Raw genomic sequence first — 22,298 nt, forward strand, 5'->3', positions numbered from 1 at the left:
ACCTCTTGTGCAAATTCAGGTTATGGTATTTTTATGGTATTGTCAGACGATATTTTTATGGGCTTATGTTTCTCTTTTTCGGGCTTGTTATGGACGTAGTATACATGTATATAGACAAGAACCACATTTGTACTGTGGCTGTAGGTTAGCAGAGTTAACTTGCTTTGTGAATTTTCATCTTTGCTCGCTGGTCTGCTGTAGTTTGTTCTAATGACCTTGGCATGCACTTTGTACGTCGCTTCGGATAAAAGCGTCTGCTAAAGAAAATGTAATGTAGTGTCTCAGAAGGTTGTAGCCAGGACGGGCTGTTGTCCGGAGTGACGTACAATACAGAGTATTTTCTCTGTATTGTACATCACTCTGGACAACAGCACCTGCTAACCGAATGCAATGTACTGTAATTAATCAAAAATACTAGATGAGGAAACAAAGACTAACAGAATAAAGGGTTTTTGTTCAGTGCTGTGAGTTACGGCGTATTTGTGGGTAGTTCAAAGCGTACACAAACTGTCGCCACATAAAATAAAGTGTCTGTCTGTTACTAAATGAACTTGGCCGGGCACTGGGAGCCGGGAGATCGGCGGTCAGAACTCCAGGCCCTCACACCCGGGACTGATGGGTAATCGCGGAGGCGGTTCTCCTTGCCCTTGTCTGGCCTAGGGTAAGGGCACAGTCTGTTCTGCCTGTCGCCTTTTGAACGCACAGCTCTACCCCCCCCCCGCTCTGTGTGAGAGCAGGCCTGTTTTATTCCACTTCCTGTGAAGTGCTTCTGTGTTTCTCTTTTGTCTTTTTTTTTTCGTTTGTTTCAGAAAAGAAAAATAACATCAGGTGATGACATTTTCACAGGCTTTGAGTGCTGCACCACCACGCATACAAAACAGGCTTTTTATGGCCCTAGCAGTATTTCTACTCTTACTGTATGTTGTGGCTATGATTAATCAACACGACTCAGGTAAATGCCCAATCAAGATTTTCACAACATTCATGATAATCCGCAGCCCCTATCTCCCCCTCTCACCTACTCAAGTGTCTCTCTATATACAGAACACTAAGTAATCAGGGCCCATGACTTTGATTATAACACGGAATCACTTTTGCCGTTAAATCACAGTTGGCATAGCCATTTTTACTTCCATGTTATTGGAAGGAAAATTCTATTAAACATTTCCAAACATAGTGCAGCAACACATTTTCTACACTCAGTACAAATGAGCGTGCTCACCAAAAGGAAATAAACTGCTCACGTAGAACACACCTTGTGATAACACTCATTATAACAGTGATAGTAAGCTTGAGACACGCAATTCTGCTCCTCTCAGGAAAAAAATGCAGAGGGTGTTAGATCCTATTATTCCACTCATTGCTATTTCTTTCAAGGCCAACAGACATTGGAATAATGCTGCTCTTTTATTCCACACACCGTTACTAAACCCTCTGAAGAGTAGGATCTTTGGAATGTTTTTCGGAATTTTAAGTCAGTGTTCTAGAACTCCATTGTTTCAATTGCATGTAGTGAATGTTGCATTAGCATCAGAATGTTCAGTGAACATTTGTGACCTCACACATTAAAGTGGGACTGTAGCGAGGATAGGCACCTCTCAAGTTCACAATGTTAGTATTTAGTATTCTGGGCCATACAGCATTATCTCCGCGCGTGCATAAAAACCGCATAACTCTCAGAAGAAACAGACCGATGTACAGAATCCCTGGCGGTGACACAGCGAAAGACAAACGGCTACGGGCGTATCCGCACGAGCCGAGTGTGCGCCGCAGCCCCACTTATATCTTCTCCAGGCAATTAAGTCCAAACACGCGGCGCGCTTTCTTTGTGCAGGTGCAGCCACGGCTATTTGTCTTGTCACTGCAAGCTTTGTGCTGCTTGCTCTAAACTGAGCGACTATGTTATCTATGTTAGTGTACACTGCACATAAGCTAACTCCAATATGTGTACGCATGTTTGTGCATATTGCCCATACGCTAACTCCACTATATGTACACATGTTAGTGCATATTGCCCATACGCTAACTCCACTATATGTACACATGTTAGTGCATATTGCCCATACGCTAACTCCACTATATGTACACATGTTAGTGCATATTGCCCATACGCTAACTCCACTATATGTACACATGTTAGTGCATATTGCCCATACGCTAACTCCACTATATGTACACATGTTAGTGCACATTGCCCATACGCTAACTCCACTATGTGCACACATGTTAGTGCACATTGCCGATACGCTATCACCACTATATGCACACATGTTAGCGTACATTGCACATAAGCTAACTCCACTATGTGTACACATGTTAGCATAAACTGCACATAAGCTCTGTGTTATTATTTTCTCATCTGTTCATGCATTACATTACATTACCTTCCATAACATGAATTTTGGAGATGCTCCAATCCAGAGCAATTTACAGTACAGGAGAACATAATATTTCTTGATGTGTTGCTTGTGCTTTTTCTATCAATAGCTGAAATATTTTTATTGGCAAGCTAACATGCATATTTCAACACGTGGCTTTTCCAAGCCAACTTAAAGCTCGTCCTCAAACTTCCCTTTGACTTCAGATTGAGTTTGTAGAGAACAGCACGTCTCATTTCCGCACTGAGCAGCACCAGTGGCCTCGTGTCCCCGTGTTACAGAGAGACAGAGCTCCTCCCCCGGGTCCTCCACTCACCTGCTTCTTCTTCATGGATTTGAGGGCCGTCTTGTCCGCCCGCTCCTTGCCAATCATCAGAGACTTGGTGACATCAGTGGTCCACTGGATCTGACTGGCAGTGATGAGCATCTGGAGGGACGTTGCAGGTTTTATTACACCTGTTCGTTGTCATAGTTTCACTCTTTTGGTGCCTGTTCGGCTTGGTTGTTTCAGTGCGTTTGTTTGTGCTCTGTATTTACCGATTGCATTATCGGCGTGCCTGATTAAATTATGGCTGTCCGACTGCAACACATGGGCTTGCTTGTAATACCAATAAAGCAGGTTAAATTCAATTGTAGCGAAACAAACTAGTTTGAGAGAAAACAAGACAGCAAGAAGTTGAACTGAGTTGCAAATGTTTTGCAGTTTGATTCAGTTTGTTTTCTTTAGTGTGAGAAAAGTGACTAAAATGTACTGTGGCCATTTTAGTCAGCCCCAAAAAGAGTGAGGTATTTAAGTGTGTGTGTGTGTGTGTGTGTGTGTAAGCTTGTGTGTGTGTATATGTGTGTTTGTGTGCCTGTGTGTGTGTGTGTGTGTGTGTGTAGGGGGTGTGTGTAAGGGGGGGTGCTTACCTGTCCAGGCCAGTCTCTCACCCACTTGTCCCTCTTCCCAGTCATCTTCCTCAGGCCCATGCGGCAGTTCCTCAGGCAGTCCTTCAGGGTGAAGCGCATGGTGTACTCCACATCACACAGCCAGGCCTGCGCACAGTGAGACACAGTGAGTGTTACACAGCCAGGCCTGCACACAGTGAGACACAGTGAGTGTTACACAGCCAGGCCTGCACACAGTGAGACACAGTGAGTGTTACACAGCCAGGCCTGCACACAGTGAGACACAGTGAGTGTTACACAGCCAGGCCTGCACACAGTGAGACACAGTGAGTGTTACACAGCCAGGCCTGCACACAGTGAGACACAGTGAGTGTTACACAGCCAGGCCGGCACACAGTGAGACACAGTGAGTGTTACACAGCCAGGCCTGCGCACAGTGAGACACAGTGAGTGTTACACAGCCAGGGCTGCACACAGTGAGACACAGTGAGTGTTACACAGCCAGGGCTGCACACAGTGAGACACAGTGAGTGTTACACAGCCAGGCCTACGCACAGTGAGACACAGTGAGTGTTACACAGCCAGGCCTGCGCACAGTGAGACACAGTGAGTGTTACACAGCCAGGCCTGCACACAGTGAGACACAGTGAGCGTAACACTGATTGTAACAGTGAGTGTAACAGTAAGCGTAACAGTGGGGTTGTACAGCGCTACAGCGGCTGGGTGCACTCACCTCCACCGGCCCCTCCAGCAGCACTGTGTGGGTGAAGTCCACAAACTCGCCGTCCGATGAAAACATGCCATTAGCCTCCGTCTTACTGCTGATCCCCATCTGAAGAGCAGGAGGTCTGAGTCAACTTCTCTACTGTTCCTGCGTGTGTGTGTGTGTGTTTGTGTGTATTTTTATGTGCATTGCAGTGTGTGTCTGTGTGTGCATTTGTATGTGCATTGCAGGGTGTGTGTGCGTATGTGTGCATGCATGCGTGTGTGTGTGTTTGAGTATGTGTGCATTGCAGTGTGTGTGTGTGTGCGTGTTTGTGTGCGTGTGTGAGTGTGTGTGCACTTGTATGTGCATCGCAGGGTGTGTGTGTTTGAGTATGTGTGCATTGCAGTGTGTGTGTGTGTGTGTGTGTGTGTGCATGTGTGTGCACTTGTATGTGCATTGCAGGGTGTGCGTGTGAGTGTGTGTGCGTGTGAGTGCGTGTGCACTTGTATGTGCATTGCACTGTGTATGTGTGTGCATGTGTGTGTGTGCGCGTGTGCGAGTGTGTTTGTGTATGTGCGTGTGCATGTGTGTGTGTGTTTGAGTATGCGTGCATTGCAGTGTGTGTGTGTGTGTGTGTGTGTGTGTGTTTGAGTATGCGTGCATTGCAGTGTGTGTGTGTGTGTGTGTGTCCTCAGACAGCACCTTGCCGATCCTCAGGCTCTTGATGTTGTCGAAGCACTTCTTCAGGTGGGGCAGGACCGCCTCCGGGTTGCGGGCCTGGCCCAGGATCTCCAGCAGGTCGTCGTTGGACAGGAAGTAGAATCGAGGGAAGATCTGCCGCTTGGTCTCCAAGTACATGTCCAAGGACTTCTGAATCTCCTCCAGCTTATTGTTCATCCCCGCCAGTTTCTCCAGCAGCCCTGAGGAAACAGAATGGCTCTCGTAAGGACTACAAACGCAGTTTCTATTGTGAAGGGACACTGGCCTTGCAGCTGTAATTCATATTACTGTTGGCTTTTTGATGATCTGACTGGCAGCAACGCATCATTGAATCCATTGTCAAAATCAGACAATTAACAACGCCTGCTCCTCTGAGCAGCTCTACGACAGATATTAAAACATGTTTAGACTTTTTATGCGAAGCACATTCACTAGTAGCCAAATAAAAACACAAAACATTTTTTTTAAAGCAAGAGCAAGTCAGAGGATTCCATTCTTCTTTTTTAAAAATGAGAGCAGATAGTGTACCCTTCTCCCATACTTATTTTCAGTATTCAGACAGGGAGAGGGTAACTGATAGAGAAGGGATTACAGGTCAGAAGGTCAGCTTGAATCGACCCCCTGGCTCCGCACAGGGAATTCACACGTGGCTCCAGAGTCTGCAGCACATTACATTCTGAGCATCAACACAACTTCGAACTGTTCACAGGATCACTGGGTAATGTGTCCCTCTGAGTGCTAAGGGCCCCTTTCTCTCTGTCCCCTACCTGGGTAATGTGTCCCTCTGAGTGCTAAGGGCCCCTTTCTCTCTGTCCCCTACCTGGGTAATGTGTCCCTCTGAGTGCCAAGGGCCCCTTTCTCTCTGTCCCCTACCTGGGTAATGTGTCCCTCTGAGTGCTAAGGGCCCCTTTCTCTCTGTCCCCTACGTGGGTAATGTGTCCCTCTGAGTGCTAAGGGCCCCTTTCTCTCTGTCCCCTACCTGGGTAATGTGTCCCTCTGAGTGCTAAGGGCCCCTTTCTCTCTGTCCCCTACCTGGGTAATGTGTCCCTCTGAGTGCCAAGGGCCCCTTTCTCTCCGTCCCCTACCTGGGTAATGTGTCCCTCTGAGTGCTAAGGGCCCCTTTCTCTCTGTCCCCTACCTGGGTAATGTGTCCCTCTGAGTGCCAAGGGCCCCTTTCTCTCCGTCCCCTACCTGGGTAATGTGTCCCTCTGAGTGCTAAGGGCCCCTTTCTCTCCGTCCCCTACCTGGGTAATGTGTCCCTCTGAGTGCCAAGGGCCCCTTTCTCTCTGTCCCCTACCTGGGTAATGTGTCCCTCTCAGTGCCAAGGGCCCCTTTCTCTCCGTCCCCTACCTGGGTAATGTGTCCCTCTGAGTGCTAAGGGCCCCTTTCTCTCTGTCCCCTACCTGGGTAATGTGTCCCTCTGAGTGCCAAGGGCCCCTTTCTCTCCGTCCCCTACCTGGGTAATGTGTCCCTCTGAGTGCATTGTTGTCCTTGCTGAGCCGGTCCATGATGGTCTTCCAGCTGGAGTTGATCTTGTCGAACTCAGTGGTCTCCCGGGGCAGCTGTTTCCGAATGTCCTCTCCCATGAAGATATTCTGAGTGCGACACACACACACACTCCCCCATTACACTCCCACCCCACGCGGCTGACCAATCACATGTCTGTACGGCCGATGTATGGCCGTCTACGCTTCACCATTAAGGTGTTGCACATCTGAGCGTGAGATCATGTTTGTCCTAGTTTTCCGGCCATCCTGACAACAGGCTCTACGACACGGAGTCGTGTGGCTCTTGTGTGTACATTATGGGATGTTATTAGTCAGTGGAAAGCTGGTGACAGAAGATCTGATACTGATGGACCCAGTCTACCTACCGGATGCGATTCAAATTGGTTTTGGACGTATCTGAGTCATATGCGATTAGCTGCGTTTAGACCACTATCATCAAATACAACATGTATGGGATTTGTCAAGAAATGGGACATATGTTGTCTAAAATGAGAAATGTAAACGGGGCCTGAATGACTTATGAGTGGAGAGCCACCATACTCTCAGTAGTGCATATGTGTATATACTGTCTGTGTATATCAATGCCTGTATATATATATATATATATATATATATAACCAAAGGCCTGTAAGCATTTGGATAGTGGTACAATTTTAAAGGGCTGTAATTCCTACACGATTCACTCCAAATAGATGTAGATACCAAATTGCAAATGGCAGACTGTCAGCCTTAATTTGACATTATGCTCATCTACACTCAGTGAGCACTTTATTAGGTATTTATTCTTCCCCATTCTGATGGTTGATGTGAACATTAACTGAAGCTTCTGACCCATATCTGCACGACTTTACGTATTCTACTGCTGCCACACAATTGGTTGATGAGATAATCGCTTTAGTATGTAGGTGTACAGCCCTTTACGTGTGTGTGACTGTGCAAGCCCTCGGGGAGCTGGCTGTGTGTGGGCGGATGAAGGCACCTCCAGGTACATCCACTGACGCTGCACGGTCAGGATCATCTCGATGACCTCCAGCACCAGGGACAGGCAGCGCTCCCAGCGGTCCACCTCCTTCTCGAAGGCGCGCACGAACCGCGACGCCTTCATGGTCGACAGGGTCACCTGGTTATCCTCCAGGGCCTGGAACACCTCCTCCGTGCCCCTGAACACGCCCGCACAGACACGCATCGTCTGTGTTACCGCCTCGACCGCAACCACACATCACCTGTATTACCATCACGACCACAACCACACATCACCTGTATTACCGTCACGACTGTAACCACACAGCACCTGTATTACCGTCACGACTGTAACCACACAGCACCTGTATTACCGTCACGACTGTAACCACACAGCACCTGTATTACCGTCACGACCGTAACCACACATCACCTGTATTACCGTCACGACCGTAACCACACAGCACCTGTATTACCGTCACAACCGTAACCACACAGCACCTGTATTACCGTCACGACTGTAACCACACAGCACCTGTATTACCGTCACAACCGTAACCACACAGCACCTGTATTACCGTCACGACTGTAACCACACAGCACCTGTATTACCGTCACGACCGTAACCACACATCACCTGCATCACCATCACGACTGTCACCACACAGCACCTGTAATGCAACTGCAACCACACAGACACACATCATCTGACGTGCATTCAGCACAGACTGTTTTCTCCCCTGTAACAGTCAGGATTTCAAATTGAAAGCTCCATTCGGTTCCTCCACTGACGTTGATTTAATTAAGATGGACAAGACAATGAAAAGGAGAGCAATTTGCACCCGCTGACTGTTTTGTTTCAGGAACAAAATCATTTGTTAAAATTAATTATCAGCCGGTAGAAAGTATAAAATGATTTATACTTGTTCTCTCCGCCTTCAGTAGGCACCTGCAACCTTTTCAGACTGTGAGGGAATATTAGCAAGTTTTTTTTCATGCATTAAAAGTTTTGATTATGCTGACGAATGCTAGCTAATGTTAGCGTTAGCCAGCGTTCACCCAGGTTAAATACACGTCTGGTTCAGAACAACACAAGCCTACATGGACTTGGCATCAGAACCACAACCCAAACCAAATATCATTTCTTCAAATCCAATTTTAAAAAGCCATGAAACCAGCAATGCCCCTGTGTAAGCATCGACCTGTAAGGCTCCTGAGGTACTGAATATTCTCTGTGGTGAATATGTACATCCGTGTTTCTGTGCTGCTGTGCTGGTGTTGGGTTTTAATCACTGTGTTTGGATTCTCCTCCATGTGCAGAGTAGAGCTCCTCTGGGCCACCGTGTAGCCCCCTCTTTCCACTGCTCCCCACTCCAGACAACAAAGGTGCGCACACACACACACACACACACACACACACATAGACACAGACACAAACACACACACACACATATAGACACAGACACAAACATACACACACACACACACACAGACACACACACACATATAGACACAGACACAAACAAACACACACACACACACACACACAGACACACACACATATAGACACAGACACAAACAAACACACAAACACACACACACACACACACATAGACAGACACAAACATATACACACACACACACACACACACACACACCCACAAATTCTTATTTAGGTCCACATTTATAAAATGCATAAGAGCCCATAGAGAGCCCAAATACATAGTCTGATGCATGTCATTCACATGTAGCAGAACATCATTTTCCAACTACATGAACAACAGCAGCTACAACGGGCGTGAGGTGGTGTGAAGTCAGGATGTTTAGAACAAAGGCTCTCGTGCTTGCACCTGCGGCCAGGATGCAGCCGCCATCTTGCACACTCACTAACGCACGCACACACACTCGCCCAGAGCGCACACACACACACACACACACACACACACACACACACACACACACACACACACACTCGCCCAGAGAGCGCATGCACACACACACACACACACACACACACACTCGCCCACAGAGCGCACGCGCACACACACACTCGCCCACAGAGCGCGCACACACACACACACACACACACTCAGAACCCGGGACGTGGACAAAGGGAGGCGGACAAGGTGAGCCGGCGGGGACGGCGTGAGGGGTAACCGTGGCAACGGCATCACGCAGCGCGGCGCGGTTGCCATGCCGACGGCGGCGGCGCAGGCTGCCCTTGGTGGGTCCGGGCGCAGCCGGCGGTCGGTCGGCCGGTCGGTCGGGGGGCGACGGGCACACACTAGCGCGCAGGCTAACTCTCCCACAATGCCCCTCTTCCCCCACCACGCGCTACTCCCCTCACCCCGAATGCTACCGCGCGGCTCGGTCAGCAGTGTCAGGCTCCTCACAAAGAAACACTACTGCTGCCATTAATACTCTTAGTGCATTAAGAGCAATAGTGAATGTAACTCATTCGGTGTTGGGAAGAAAGCCAGTGCGTGACTTATCTGCTTCCTCAGGGACGCTGTACAAAGGCACCAGGGGACCGACGTGTAAGTTAAAGGCTCTACCTCCCCGCATTTGCATATCGAGCCTTTGTCTCCGGAGCCAGGGCGATGACGGAGAGCTCGTCGGGCTGAAACAATGCCTTAAAACGAACACAAGGCCCTCGGAAGAGAAGAGGATGAGTTGTCATGGCAGTGAGGGAGCGTGGATGCAGACCCTTTCATGCTATCGGGAAAAAATGGAGAGAAACCCTTGAACGAGGAGAAGTTTTTGAAAAACAGGCACTTGACCTCGAGTGTAGATGAAATGAGAGAGGCACCGTGCCATGCCTGAAGCTCTTTGTACCACACATTCAGAGACCACACACGCACATACACTCACACTCTCACACACACACACATTCAGAGATTCCATGTTCCACACACACACACACATTCAGAGATTTCATGTTCCACACACACACACACACAGACGTGCATACATGCACACACACTCCCTAACTCTCACACACACATACACACACACATACAGACATGCACACACGCACACACACTCCCTAACTCTCTCACACACACACATACACAGGCAAACACACCTACACACACTCACACACACGGACACACATACACATACACACACGCGGGCACACGCACACAAACAAACACTCTCTCACACACACTCCCTCGCGCACGTGCACAAACGCACACATTCCCTCAATCCGCTCTAATAAGATACGTGTGATACATAAATTGAATCGAGTAAAATGAGGTGTCGCATTATTGCGAGGTTAATGAAAAATCATTTTTAAATTATATTTATATTAAATTATATTCTTCCAGTTACTGTGTGAATAAACTTTTCGCTCATTATCACCTGCTTTATGAGGTCTAACTCAACATATGCATACACGTCAGATAAAGCTACTTCCCCTTCATGAAAAACATTAAACACATGACACATACTCACGTTTAAACGCTTATAAAATAACCAAATTTTTACTAATAACAAATATTTTTAAAATACAAAATATAACCATACATAAAGCCTAATGCTAGAAATAACATTGCTTTGGTTAACCAAACTACAGTGGCGCTAATTACCATACTAAAGCAGCAATGCTGGGTGTATCATAGAAACTTTTAAACATTGTTGTCATAACATTTAACTGCATAACACGCATTTATGATTTCCTGAAGAAATTATGTCTGCTTAGTTTGTCTGCTTCTTGGCCATCCACTTTCGAGTCCTCGCAAGGTCGAGAACTGAAGTTTGACACCGAGTGGAGGGGGAGGGAAGTCAAGCGAGGACTGCGTTATATCCGAATTCACATTTCTGCGTGGCCCATCGTCACTGGCTTTTACTCTCTCAAGGCTCCCTCTAAATTACACGACAATGCCCGCTTTTGACCACTAGATGGCAAAAAGGCAGCAAAACAAACTCAGTTCCTGTTTGGGGTTTGTTTAAAAAACTGTTGAACAAATGGTTCATGGACTCCAAGCAATCATAGAAGATGAAATGACTCATCCCTGAACAGAGGGAGGCAGGGATCTCAAGTGCACCACACAAAACAAGCCTTCCTCACATCTTTTTTGAGTACTGTGTGTGTGTGTGTGTGTGTGTGTGTGTGTGTGTGTATGCATGAGTGTGTGTACGTATAAGTGTTTCTATGTGTGTATAAGTGTGTGCGTATACGTGTATATATGTGTGTAAGTGCGCATAATTGTGTGTGTGTGTGTGTAAGTGTGCATGTATAAGTGTTTGTATAAGTGTGTGTGTATGAGTCTGTGTGTATATGTGTGTGTAAAAGTGTGTGTAAGTGTGCGTGTATAAACGTGTGCAAGTGTTGCTTATAAGTGTGTGTGTGCATAAGTGTGTGTATAAGCAGGTGAAAAAGTGAGTGTATACAGTAAGTATGTATAAGTATGTGTGTATACTTGTGTGTATACAGTAAGTGTTGTGTGTATTAGTGTGTGTATACAGTAAGTGTTGTGTGTATAAGTGTGTGTACAGTAAGTGTTGTGTATTAGTGTGTGTACACAGTAAGTGTTGTGTGTATTAGTGTGTGTATACAGTAAGTGTTGTGTGTATAAGTGTGTGTACAGTAAGTGTTGTGTATTAGTGTGTGTATACAGTAAGTGTTGTGTGTATTAGTGTGTGTATACAGTAAGTGTTGTGTGTATGAGTGTGCGTATACAGTAAGTGTTGTGTGTATGAGTGTGCGTATACAGTAAGTGTTGTGTGTATTAGTGTGTGTATACAGTAAGTGTTGTGTATTAGTGTGTATACAGTAAGTGTTGTGTGTATAAGTGTGTGTATACCGTGTGTCTGCAGCCCTTCGCATAAGTGTCCGTGTCAGCGCCTCACAGATGCTTTCTCCCGAATGTTACAAAGAGCCGTAATACGAAAACGAAATCAGACCCCATGGTTTCTGTCGTCCCGTGTTTACCGCCGGCCTGCGGCCGACTGCAGCCCTGTCCCTTAAATCAGCTCTGATGGCCTGGCCGCTAACTGAATTGGGCTGGAGGTCCTGCTCTAATGCGCAGCAGATGGCCTGGGCATTCCTGCGCTCGGCGGAGCGGCAGCGGGACAGACTGCGCTCACTAGGGGGCAGTGTTGCACTGCCGGCTGGCCCGCGTGTGACGTGAGCCAAACCCGGGCGAAGAAATAATAAAGACACAAATCAATAGCAATAATAACGTGAGCAGCTCAACCTGGGTTAAACCCTGTTTTTCGGGTCGGCGCGGTGTATGGGAGTAAAACTCTCCGATAACCTGCGCTCGACGACCGCGGAAAAGCAAAGACAACTGTGTTAAAACGTCGTGCGCACTAAACAGCATCTCGCCTTGCCTCTGAGCTGCTCTTCACATGAGCAAAGGAGTAATCGACGCATGCAACTGTATGTCTGAAATCATGGCTGTGCGGTGTGTGTTCAGTGTCACATTTTAAGAGTGTGTGCGCTGTATAAGAGTGTGTGTGTGGTGTAAGAGTGTGTGCACTGTATAAGAGTGTATGCGCCATGTAAGATTGTGCACATTGTGTACACACTGCATGTGTGTGTGTGTGAGTGTATTAGTGTGTGTGTGAGTATGTGTGTGAATATATTATAACGTGTGTGTGTATGTATTAGAGTGGGTCTGAGTGTGAGTGAGTGTATTAGAGTAGTCTGTGTGTGTGTGTGACTGAGTGTATTTGAGTGTATGTGTGTGTTTGTGTGTCTGTGTGTGTATGTGTATGTTTGAGTGTATTGGTGTGTGTGTGTGTGTGTGAGTGTATTAGTGAGTGTGTGTGAGTGTATTAGAGTGTGTGTGAGTGTACTAGTGTGTGTGTGTGTCAGTGTATTAGTGAGAGTGTGTGTGAGTGTATTAGTGTGTGTGTGTGAGTGTATTAGTGAGAGTGTGTGTGAGTGTATTAGTGTGTGTGTGTATTAGTGAGTGTGTGTGTGAGTGTATTAGTGAGAGTGTGTGTGTGAGTGTATTAGTGAGTGTGTGTGAGTGTATTAGTGAGAGTGTGTGTGAGTGTATTAGTGTGTGTGTGTGTGTGTGTGTGTAAGTGTATTAGTGAGAGTGTGTGTGTGAGTGAGTGTATTAGTGAGTGTGTGTGTGTGTGTATTAGTGAGAGTGTGTGTGTGAGTGTATTAGTGAGAGTGTGTGTGAGTGTATTAGTGTGTGTGTGTGTGTGTGTGTATTAGTGAGAGTGTGTGTGTGTGAGTGTATTAGTGAGAGTGTGTGTGTGAGTGTATTAGAGTGTGTGTGTGTATTAGTCTGTGTGAGTGTATTAGTGAGAGTGTGTGAGTGTATTAGAGTGTGTATGTGAGTGTATTATTGAGAGTGTGTGTGTGAGTGTATTAGTGTGTGTGTGAGTGTATTAGTGAGAGTGTGTGTGTGAGTCAGTGTATTAGTGTGTGAGTGAGTGTATTCGTGAGAGTGTGTGTGTGAGTCAGTGTATTAGTGTGTGTGTGTGTGTGAGTGTATTAGTGAGAGTGTGTGTGTGAGTCAGTGTATTAGTGTGTGAGTCAGTGTATTCGTGAGAGTGTATGTGTGAGTCAGTGTATTAGTGTGTGTGTGTGAGTCAGTGTATTAGTGAGAGTGTGTGTGAGTGTATTAGTGTATGAGTCAGTGTATTAGTGTGTGTGTGTGTGTGTGAGTCAGTGTATTAGTGTGTGTGAGTGCATTAGTGAGAGTGTGTGTGTGAGTGCATTAGTGAGTGTGTGTGTGTGAGTCAGTGTATTAGTGTGTGTGTGAGTGCATTAGTGAGAGTGTGTGTGAGTCAGTGTATTAGAGTGTGTGTGAGTGCATTAGTGAGAGTGTGTGTGTGTGAGTGCATTAGTGAGTGTGTGTGTGTGAGTCAGTGTATTAGTGTGTGTTTGAGTGCATTAGTGAGAGTGTGTGTGAGTCAGTGTATTAGAGTGTGTGTGAGTCAGTGTATTAGAGTGTGTGTGAGTCAGTGTATTAGAGTGTGTGTGAGTGCATTAGTGAGAGTGTGTGAGTCAGTGTATTAGAGTGTGTGTGTGTGTATTAGTGAGAGTGTGTGTGTGAGTCAGTGTATTAGAGTGTGTGTGAGTGCATTAGTGAGAGTGTGTGAGTCAGTGTATTAGAGTGTGTGCTGGAGCTGCCCTTTGCCAGGCCTCAGGCTGGGAGAGATGAATGGGGGCGGTGCTGGGAGGTAATTACAGGTGATTTGGTGCAGTGCCACACGCAGCATGTCCAGCGTCTCTCTCTCTCTCATCGCTGTGGCTGTTCACTGGAGGACGCCCGACCGCCGGGCCCATTACAGCCGAAGACGCTGCGCTCGGTAGCCGCTTCCCCTTCAGACCGCGCGTTCGCCCCTCTCCATTACCCCGATCCCGTCACACCCTCTCCCCCACCGAAGGTCTCATCGCTGTCTCTGAAGCTTATTTATCTCAGCAATACTACAGCGGTGATAATCTTCCCCCCCTGTGCGCCGGGGGAGAGCGAAGAGGGCGGACGAGGCGAGGCGCTGTAGCCTCTGATTGAGTTAGCATCGACCGCGCGATTGAGCTAGCGTCTCCTAGCGCCGGCCCCGGTGCCAACGCGAGCGGGGGTAAACGGCAGAAGGTCTCCGCTGTGGCTGCTGGGAAATGTAGTTCTCACGAGAGCGGTTACGAAGATGGGGGGGGGGACGAGAAGGCAAAAATATCAAACAAACAAACAAAAACAAGTAAGACCACTTAAGGTAGGTAAGGAGTGACGAGGCCTTGTTCAACAGAGTCATCAGGGGAGAGCGCATCCGCGGCTGAAAACTGGGTTTTGACGTTCTATAAATAGGCCCGTTAAAAAGAAAGGAGGAATGTTCTTTAAGGGAAATGTTCCGTGTGCCGACGGCCATGAGCAGGTGGGCGAGAGCCAGTGCCAGTTGGAGGAGGAAGATGAAGAGGAGGATGGGATGAAGGTAGCTGCGTTTATGTTCCTGACAGCCGTCACTCCCGTGCTTCTATCAGACTCAACCGTTTAAACGTGCCCACGAAGTGATAACAGAAACCCCGGAGAGCCGCATCCTTTCACTTTTGAGAATTTCAATTTTTAAATAAAAATATCTGCGAAATTACAGAGTTTATTTTGATTATGCGAAATTACAGTGTTTATTTTTATGACCCGCAATTTTACCCCTTTGTGTATACATTCCAAAACTGCAGATTTTTTCAGTTATGGGAAATTCCAGATTCCTCGGGGTACTTGAAACAAGACGGTTCTGAAGAGGATTCTCGGCAAAATCACCTCATGAATAAAACGGAAGGCTGCAGCACTGCTAGGACGTGAATGAATTTGACGGGATCATGCAGGCTATTACTAGCACAGTAGCAGGGATACATACACGACAGCCAGCTATTCTCAGTGTAATTACCTATACCGCCAGTAAGACTCAAACAGCATGCTTTGTCAGGAGGGGGTGGCTGTTCTCCTGCTGTGTAGGGGTCTAGGCACCTGAGTGCATGTACTTACACAGTTTACATTTAACTCCATTAATTTGCATATACTGGTGAGTCTGCCCTTAACCCTTTAAGGTGTGAGATCACAATGTGATTAGAATATAATTAGCTGAATATTCTAAAGATGATGTAACAGTCATTGCTAGTAACAGAACACAGACTTGGCTTTGAAAGAATAGGTTTTCACAATTTGAAAAACCTATTCTTCAAAGGACCCTTAACAGGGCTCCTGCATTTGATGATAATGGTACAAGATGATCCAGGTGTTGTTAGAAAGAGTCACATCTCTTCTCAGACCAGTGCTAGCGCTCCTGTAGCACACTGTGTGAAAAATAGCCACTGGCTCACTGGAAAGGTGCATTACAGGAATGTGCAATGCATGATTACCTACCCAGGTACGAGTTTCACAGTGGCTACACTCGAACGTATTATAACCGCCAGTTCTGTAGCGGGAAAAACCAGGGCAGGAGATCCCCAGACACGAGGCGCTGCCTCCAGCCAGTTTTTTATTTAGTTGTGAGATGCTTTGTTTTCTTTGAGTGCAACTAAACTAAATGTGACCAACACAATATAAATAAACACTGCACCACTGAAAACAAATGACAGATCTTCCATCTCCTTAGAAATTGCTTATTATTCTCAATTTCTCCTTTTATCTCCAAATTGGAAAAGGACAAAATGAAATTGCATTTCACTGCAATGTCAGTTATAGACGGCTCGCTATCAAGCAGGCAGCCAATAAGCATTTTTCAAACTCTGGAATTCTGCAGCATTGTACAATTATAACTCTTGGCCACAGGGTGGCGCTGCAGCTGTTATAACTCCTGACCATAGGGGGCGCTGCAGCACTTATAACTCCTGACCATAGGGGGTGCTGTAGCTGTTATAACTCCTGACCATAGGGGGCGCTGCAGAGTCAGTGTATTAGTGCACAGAGCACAGTCTGGACTACTGAGACCGCATTATCACTACAATCACTACATTAAGACTAATTGTTTCAGTTGTATATGAACACACCCCAAAACCAAGCACTCCTTTGTACAGCGGTATTCATTCTAACCGTCCTCTTGATTAATTATGGTGGATGTGTGCACTAATTTAAGTGAAATTTCGTGCCGAAGTGGAATTTAACAGTGAGGGTTTGGTTCATTAGCACCCGTCTCGTCTTTGAACTCTCCATTTTCCACAGTTTAGCTCCATTGGCTGAATGTCCACACTTTCAGCATTGGGGACTTCACTCATTTTCGCTGTAGGGCTTATCAACAAACCAATTAAAAAACGTAACCACTTTTAAAAGGATTTGCCATACCACACTGCAGACAGGGAAAAGGTTTCTGGCACAATGTGGCATTTAGAGGGCTATAAATCATCCCTCTGGATAATAAAAGTCTCTTTTAAAACAATTAACGGCTTGTTATACTTCAGAGATTGCAATAGTGGTTGGAGGAGAAACCAGCCAACGGGGGGTACTCCATGATGGAGGTCGGTGTTACACGGGTGAATGTGTTCAGTCCTTTTCTCTACAAATTCAACCCAGTGTTTGTTGTTCCTATAAACCACAGATTTGAGAGGAATCGTGGTTCCCTTTGATATCTCGGTGAGTGTGAATGCTTCCTCAGATTCTTACCCCCTAAATAATTCAAAAGTAAAGAGAGGCTACAGCCAAGGCTTGGACCCACAGCTCAGACCCTCCTTTTGGGCTTTTTGCCGTTAAGTCCAGCTAAACATTTCCCCTCTCAGATATTTCACACTAATAAGCTCCTTTCCAGGGAACTCGAAATTAAATTAGACTCCTCTTGGAAGCATGTACAGATGATTACAGACACGGTTAATTTTTAATTCTTTTTATAGCAAAATACCCAGCATGCCTTGAGCTGAATAAAGGTATACCTTGTAAATGAAAAATATAGGATTCACAAGGACAAATTTTTTTAGCCCTTGTTCTGAAATTGGTTATCATTTTTATCAGCTTCTGGCTCCGGCCCTCTCTCACTCCCCCCCCCTCCCCTCTACCCTGGGGGTGAGAGATGGTGACTAATAGTGCTTGCCCCATTTCTACCGAGGCGTACCGAATCTGATCAGGCAGATTCCTCGCTTCTTTACACATATGCCTTGTGTAAAACCGGCTCACAGTTCCAGACTTGGGGAAAAACAGCGGGTCGCTTCGGATTAACATCTGCCCCGTAAATTACCAATTACCCCAGAACTGGGAGCACGTCGATGTTACAGCACAGTTAGGTGGGGCTAAAAATAACTCAATAAGCCAATTAGGTAAAGTCAGTTAGGGCTACGTTCTTAATGAGGGAAATTTGCTACATGAGGGTCTGGCCATAACGAGCTGCTCAACACATAAACAGGGGCCTGGCTTGTTTTGCCTGCTTGGAACGCATGCTGTTCCAATGATGTCTCAGTAAAACTAAATCGTTTTAAGTTGCTCTCTGGCATGTAGGAATGTACAGCCCTAAGGTGAACGTTCGGTTGGTAGACATGGAAGGAGCAGCCTGGCCAGCATCCAGTCACTCTTCTGACATAAAAGCACTTTGTGACAAGCCCCAAGCGCAAGCACACTGGCAGTGAGAGGCTTATTCACACATCAAGCTCGGAAAGAGCCTGATTAGCTTGAATCACTGTAATCTAACTTTTACCAAGACTAGTTAATAAAGGGTTGCTATTCGAAATATCTGACGAATTCACAAAGTGGAGCTCTTAGGTTTCAGTACAATGCTCCCTCCCACAGTGAAGTCTCACCCCGGTGACCCGTGACCCCACCCCTGCTGTGTAAACTCACGTCCCTGACCTCTGACCTTCCTCCCGCAGTGCGAACCCACCTGAGTGACCTCTGACCCCGCCTCCTGTTGTGCAAACCCACCTGAAGTGACCTCTGACCCCACCTCCTGTAGTGCAAACCCACCTCAAGTGACCTCTGACCCAAACCTCCTGTAGTGCAAGCTCACCTCAGTCCATTCCAAGGGCTCTTTCCAAACACTTATATTTACCTCCTTGCTTCCTTTCCTCGCCTCCTTTACTCACCTCTAGTTCCACCCATCAGAAGAGGCAAGGAAACGAAGGGGGGAAAGGTTGCGAGGCCGGAGCTACTGAGGAAACGTTTATTCGGCAAAAGGAATGTCCTTGCTCTTTCAAGTGTCAGCTCAAAGGCACATCAATTACCGACTTGGCAGACGAGGGGAGGTGGATCCGCAGGTCAATAATTTATACAGTACGTCACGCGTTCTGAAAAAATACTCCCGCAAAAGGATGTGTTCGAATTCCCTTGCTCACAAATCCTTCGGGAGCCTCCTAGCTCCTCGCTCCTAGTTCCTTTAAGGAGCATTCGACACGTTGCAAGAGAGCAGGCCACACTCGATTCCCGGGTCAGTGGAGGAACCAGGAAACAAGGAAGGATAAAATGACGGGAATCGGCCCCACCGCCGCCCCTGTCTCACCTCAGTCGGTGGTGACCCTTGTCTTTGTAGGGCGCTATGTCCAGGATGGTCTCCTCCCAGGCTGCTGCTATGCCCTCCAGAGACTGCAATCAGAAAACATGCAAATGAGCAGGACAACAGACTCCCAGCAGAACTGCCCCAAAACCGCTGTGGGGACCGCTGTGGGGATCGCCACGGCGAACGCCGGCCAGATTACTGCGTACGGGTCAGCGCTGTACTCTGGCCCGCTTCATTACTACGGTTTTCCCATTCAGAAACGCTGCAGGAAACACCTTTCCCTGATGAGCAGAGGGAGAAATAGCTTTTAGCATGGAGGCTTTCACAAAGGCGCGGCCCTGCCTCTGTTCACGCAGCCCTTGTTATTGTAACCTCAGCCGGTACAGTCTCGGGACGCTGGGGGAATGGAAAATAAATGACTGGGCATGAGGCGCGCTCCCCCAGCCTGCCTCCTCTGGAAGCCAGCCGTGTGTATCGCGCCGCCCTGGGACACGAGCATCGGATCTGGAAGAAATTAAACACTGTATCGATTTCCCCTCCCGCGTGTCAGGCTTTGGATTCGGCGGCAGTGTGGGAGCAGCCTGAGCCTGGTTTATACCAGCAGCTCCAACAACAAAGCTGCTTTAACCCTGTCAGTGCTGCCGCTAGTTTAACCCTGTCAGTGCTGCGGCTCCTTTAACCCTGTCAGTGCTGCAGCTGCTTTAACCCTGTCAGTGCTGCGGCTCCTTTAACCCTGTCAGTGCTGCGGCTGCTTTAACCCTGTCAGTGCTGCAGCTAGTTTAACCCTGTCAGTGCTGCAGCTAGTTTAACCCTGTCAGTGCTGCAGCTAGTTTAACCCTGTCAGTGCTGCAGCTAGTTTAACCCTGTCAGTGCTGCGGCTGCTTTAACCCTGTCAGTGCTGCAGCTAGTTTAACCCTGTCAATGCTGCACCTAGTTTAACCCTGTCAGTGCTGCCGCTAGTTTAACCCTGTCAGTGCTGCGGCTGCTTTAACCCTGTCAGTGCTGCAGCTAGATTAACCCTGTCAGTGCTGCAGCTAGTTTAACCATGTCAGTGCTGCGGCTGCTTTAACCCTGTCAGTGCTGCAGCTAGTTTAACCCTGTCAGTGCTGCCGCTAGTTTAACCCTGTCAGTGCTGCGGCTAGTTTAACCCTGTCAGTGCTGCGCTACGTTAACCCTGTCAGTGCTGTGGCTAGATTAACCCCGTCAGTGCTGCAGCTAGTTTATCCCTGTCAGTGCTGCAGCTAGTTTAACCCTGTCAGTAGTTTGCCACAGACGAGACGTATGGGGAAGAGAGGGGTGCACCTGTTCGATGGACAGCTCCTTGCTGGCGGCTCCCGATATTTCGCTGATCTTCTCCGCGTGGCGATGCATACCCAGGGCCACGATCTTCTCCAGGGTGAAGTCTGCGCCAGCCTGGTCAAAAGAGTGCTGCACCTCCGCTTTAATCTGCTCCCAGTGCCTGGCAACACAGCGAGGGGGGGGCATCTGAGTACAGCAAACCTGACCATTCAAGGAAGCCGATCCCTCCAGAAGAACACAGCAGAGGCCGCGGACCTTTCACAGAGACCGCTATTAGAGCAGGGAGAAAGGGAGAGAGCCTCACACCTGACAGAGACCGCTGTCAGAGCCCAGCACAGCCCTCGCTGAGGCAGGGCCAAAGCCATTTCACTCCAGTTCTGTAATCCATACTTCAGCCCTGCGAGGTCTGCTTTCTATTTCTCATTTTAGAAACAAAACCGCTCTCATGTCAGCAAACAAAAACATTTGTCCAAAGAACAGAATGTTCTGCATTGTTTAGCCTACATAGAATCTCAGCCCTTTTCTCTCCGTCTGAACTCTCCAGGGTGTCTGACAGGATAGTGCTTCTCTTTGCTTTGCTTTCTGCTACCTTGTTGTGTTTCCAAGATGTAAATAATATATCTGTGCCATGTACAGCTATTAAAAGTTCAATTAAATTGATGATTAAAGTCACATTAGCTCGCTTCCTTATCTAGGAACGTTACATATAAATGTTGTTATGTCTGCTAACTACTTTGGAAACAGCTGTACCAAGAGCAGTTGCGTTAGCTTTGATGTTTTAGCACGATATGAATGATAGGTTGTTATATCATTACAAGTGCTCGGCGTCCTCCCCGCAGTCAGTTTGTCAGCCAGAATGTCTCAAAATGGCAGGTAGCACAGGCGGCTCATTACATGAGCGTGTGGCCCCAACTGTGCATAGTGCATCATCAACCAAAGTATTACACAGGGGGCAGCCTGTAGCGTAGTGGTTAAGGTAAATGACTGGGACACACAAGGTCGGTGGTTCTAATCCCGGTGTAGCCACAATAAGATCAGCACAGCCGTTGGGCCCTTGAGCAAGGCCCCTAACCCTGCACTGCTCCAGGGGAGGATTGTCTCCTGCTTAGTCAAATCAACTGTACGTCGCTCTGGATAAGAGATTCTGCCAAATGCCAATAATGTAATGTAATGTACACACGGAAGGGACTTCACATACACACTTGATCATACTGTCCCAAATCTACGGAGGGGGGAGGCAGGGTTCAGTCGGACTTACGGACTGAACTAAGCACTCCAAACTGAGAAAGCGGGTAGCTTGCTGAGTGGTCTAAGATGCTTGACTGGAACGAGGCAGGTTGGTGGTTCAGGCCCTCAGTGTGAGCCACAACAAGATCAGCCGCTGGGCCCAAGAGCAAGGCCCTTAACCCGACATTCCTCCAGGGGGTATTGGCCCCTGCGTAGTCTAATCAACCGTAAGTAACTGCGGATAAAAACATCAGCTAAAATAACTAACGCAGACTGTAATGTAAATAAACTAATAAAGGAGCGACGTCTCCTCAGACTGCAGCTCCAGTGACTACCCTGACGGAGGGCAGGACCTGTCGCTTGGTATACTGCTGAGGCTGCTGTTATTTGCCGAAACCCAGATTAATCTGCGAGCCGACGGCAGCCCGGGCCCCCGCCAGCCTGAGAGGAGAGGTTGGGCTTATAAGTAGCGTTTAGCATTCTTCCTCCGACAGCCTGAGCGTTTACTGTGAGCCCCGGCGTGAGGATGGAGAGGGGGATGTGTGGAAGGCCTCCCGTACCTGCCCCTCATGGCCGGGTTGCGCAGGTCAGCGATGAGCGGAATGGTCTTCTTGAACTGGTCGATCCTCTTTTTGGACGAGCCGATGATTTCCCAGTCCTTATCCTGTCAGAAAGATGGCACCGTTCAGCCTGATACTTTGTAAGCGTTACATTACATTACATTATTGGCATTCG

General features: G+C 47.5%; 1 protein-coding gene across 1 annotated transcript in view; it reads right to left on the reverse strand.

Annotated features, from left to right (window-relative positions):
* The window catches only part of dnah2 (dynein, axonemal, heavy chain 2), a 131,064-nt gene that overhangs the window by 64,009 nt on the left and 44,757 nt on the right, over positions 1–22,298 (reverse strand). The window contains 9 exon segments of the mRNA XM_061234030.1: positions 2,695–2,805; positions 3,288–3,413; positions 4,000–4,098; positions 4,675–4,892; positions 6,149–6,287; positions 7,180–7,360; positions 19,041–19,123; positions 20,340–20,496; positions 22,124–22,227. Of these exon segments, the coding sequence (XP_061090014.1) occupies positions 2,695–2,805; positions 3,288–3,413; positions 4,000–4,098; positions 4,675–4,892; positions 6,149–6,287; positions 7,180–7,360; positions 19,041–19,123; positions 20,340–20,496; positions 22,124–22,227 (1,218 nt within the window).

This window comes from Conger conger, chromosome 3 (assembly GCF_963514075.1).
Source record: "Conger conger chromosome 3, fConCon1.1, whole genome shotgun sequence".
NCBI lineage: Eukaryota > Metazoa > Chordata > Actinopteri > Anguilliformes > Congridae > Conger > Conger conger.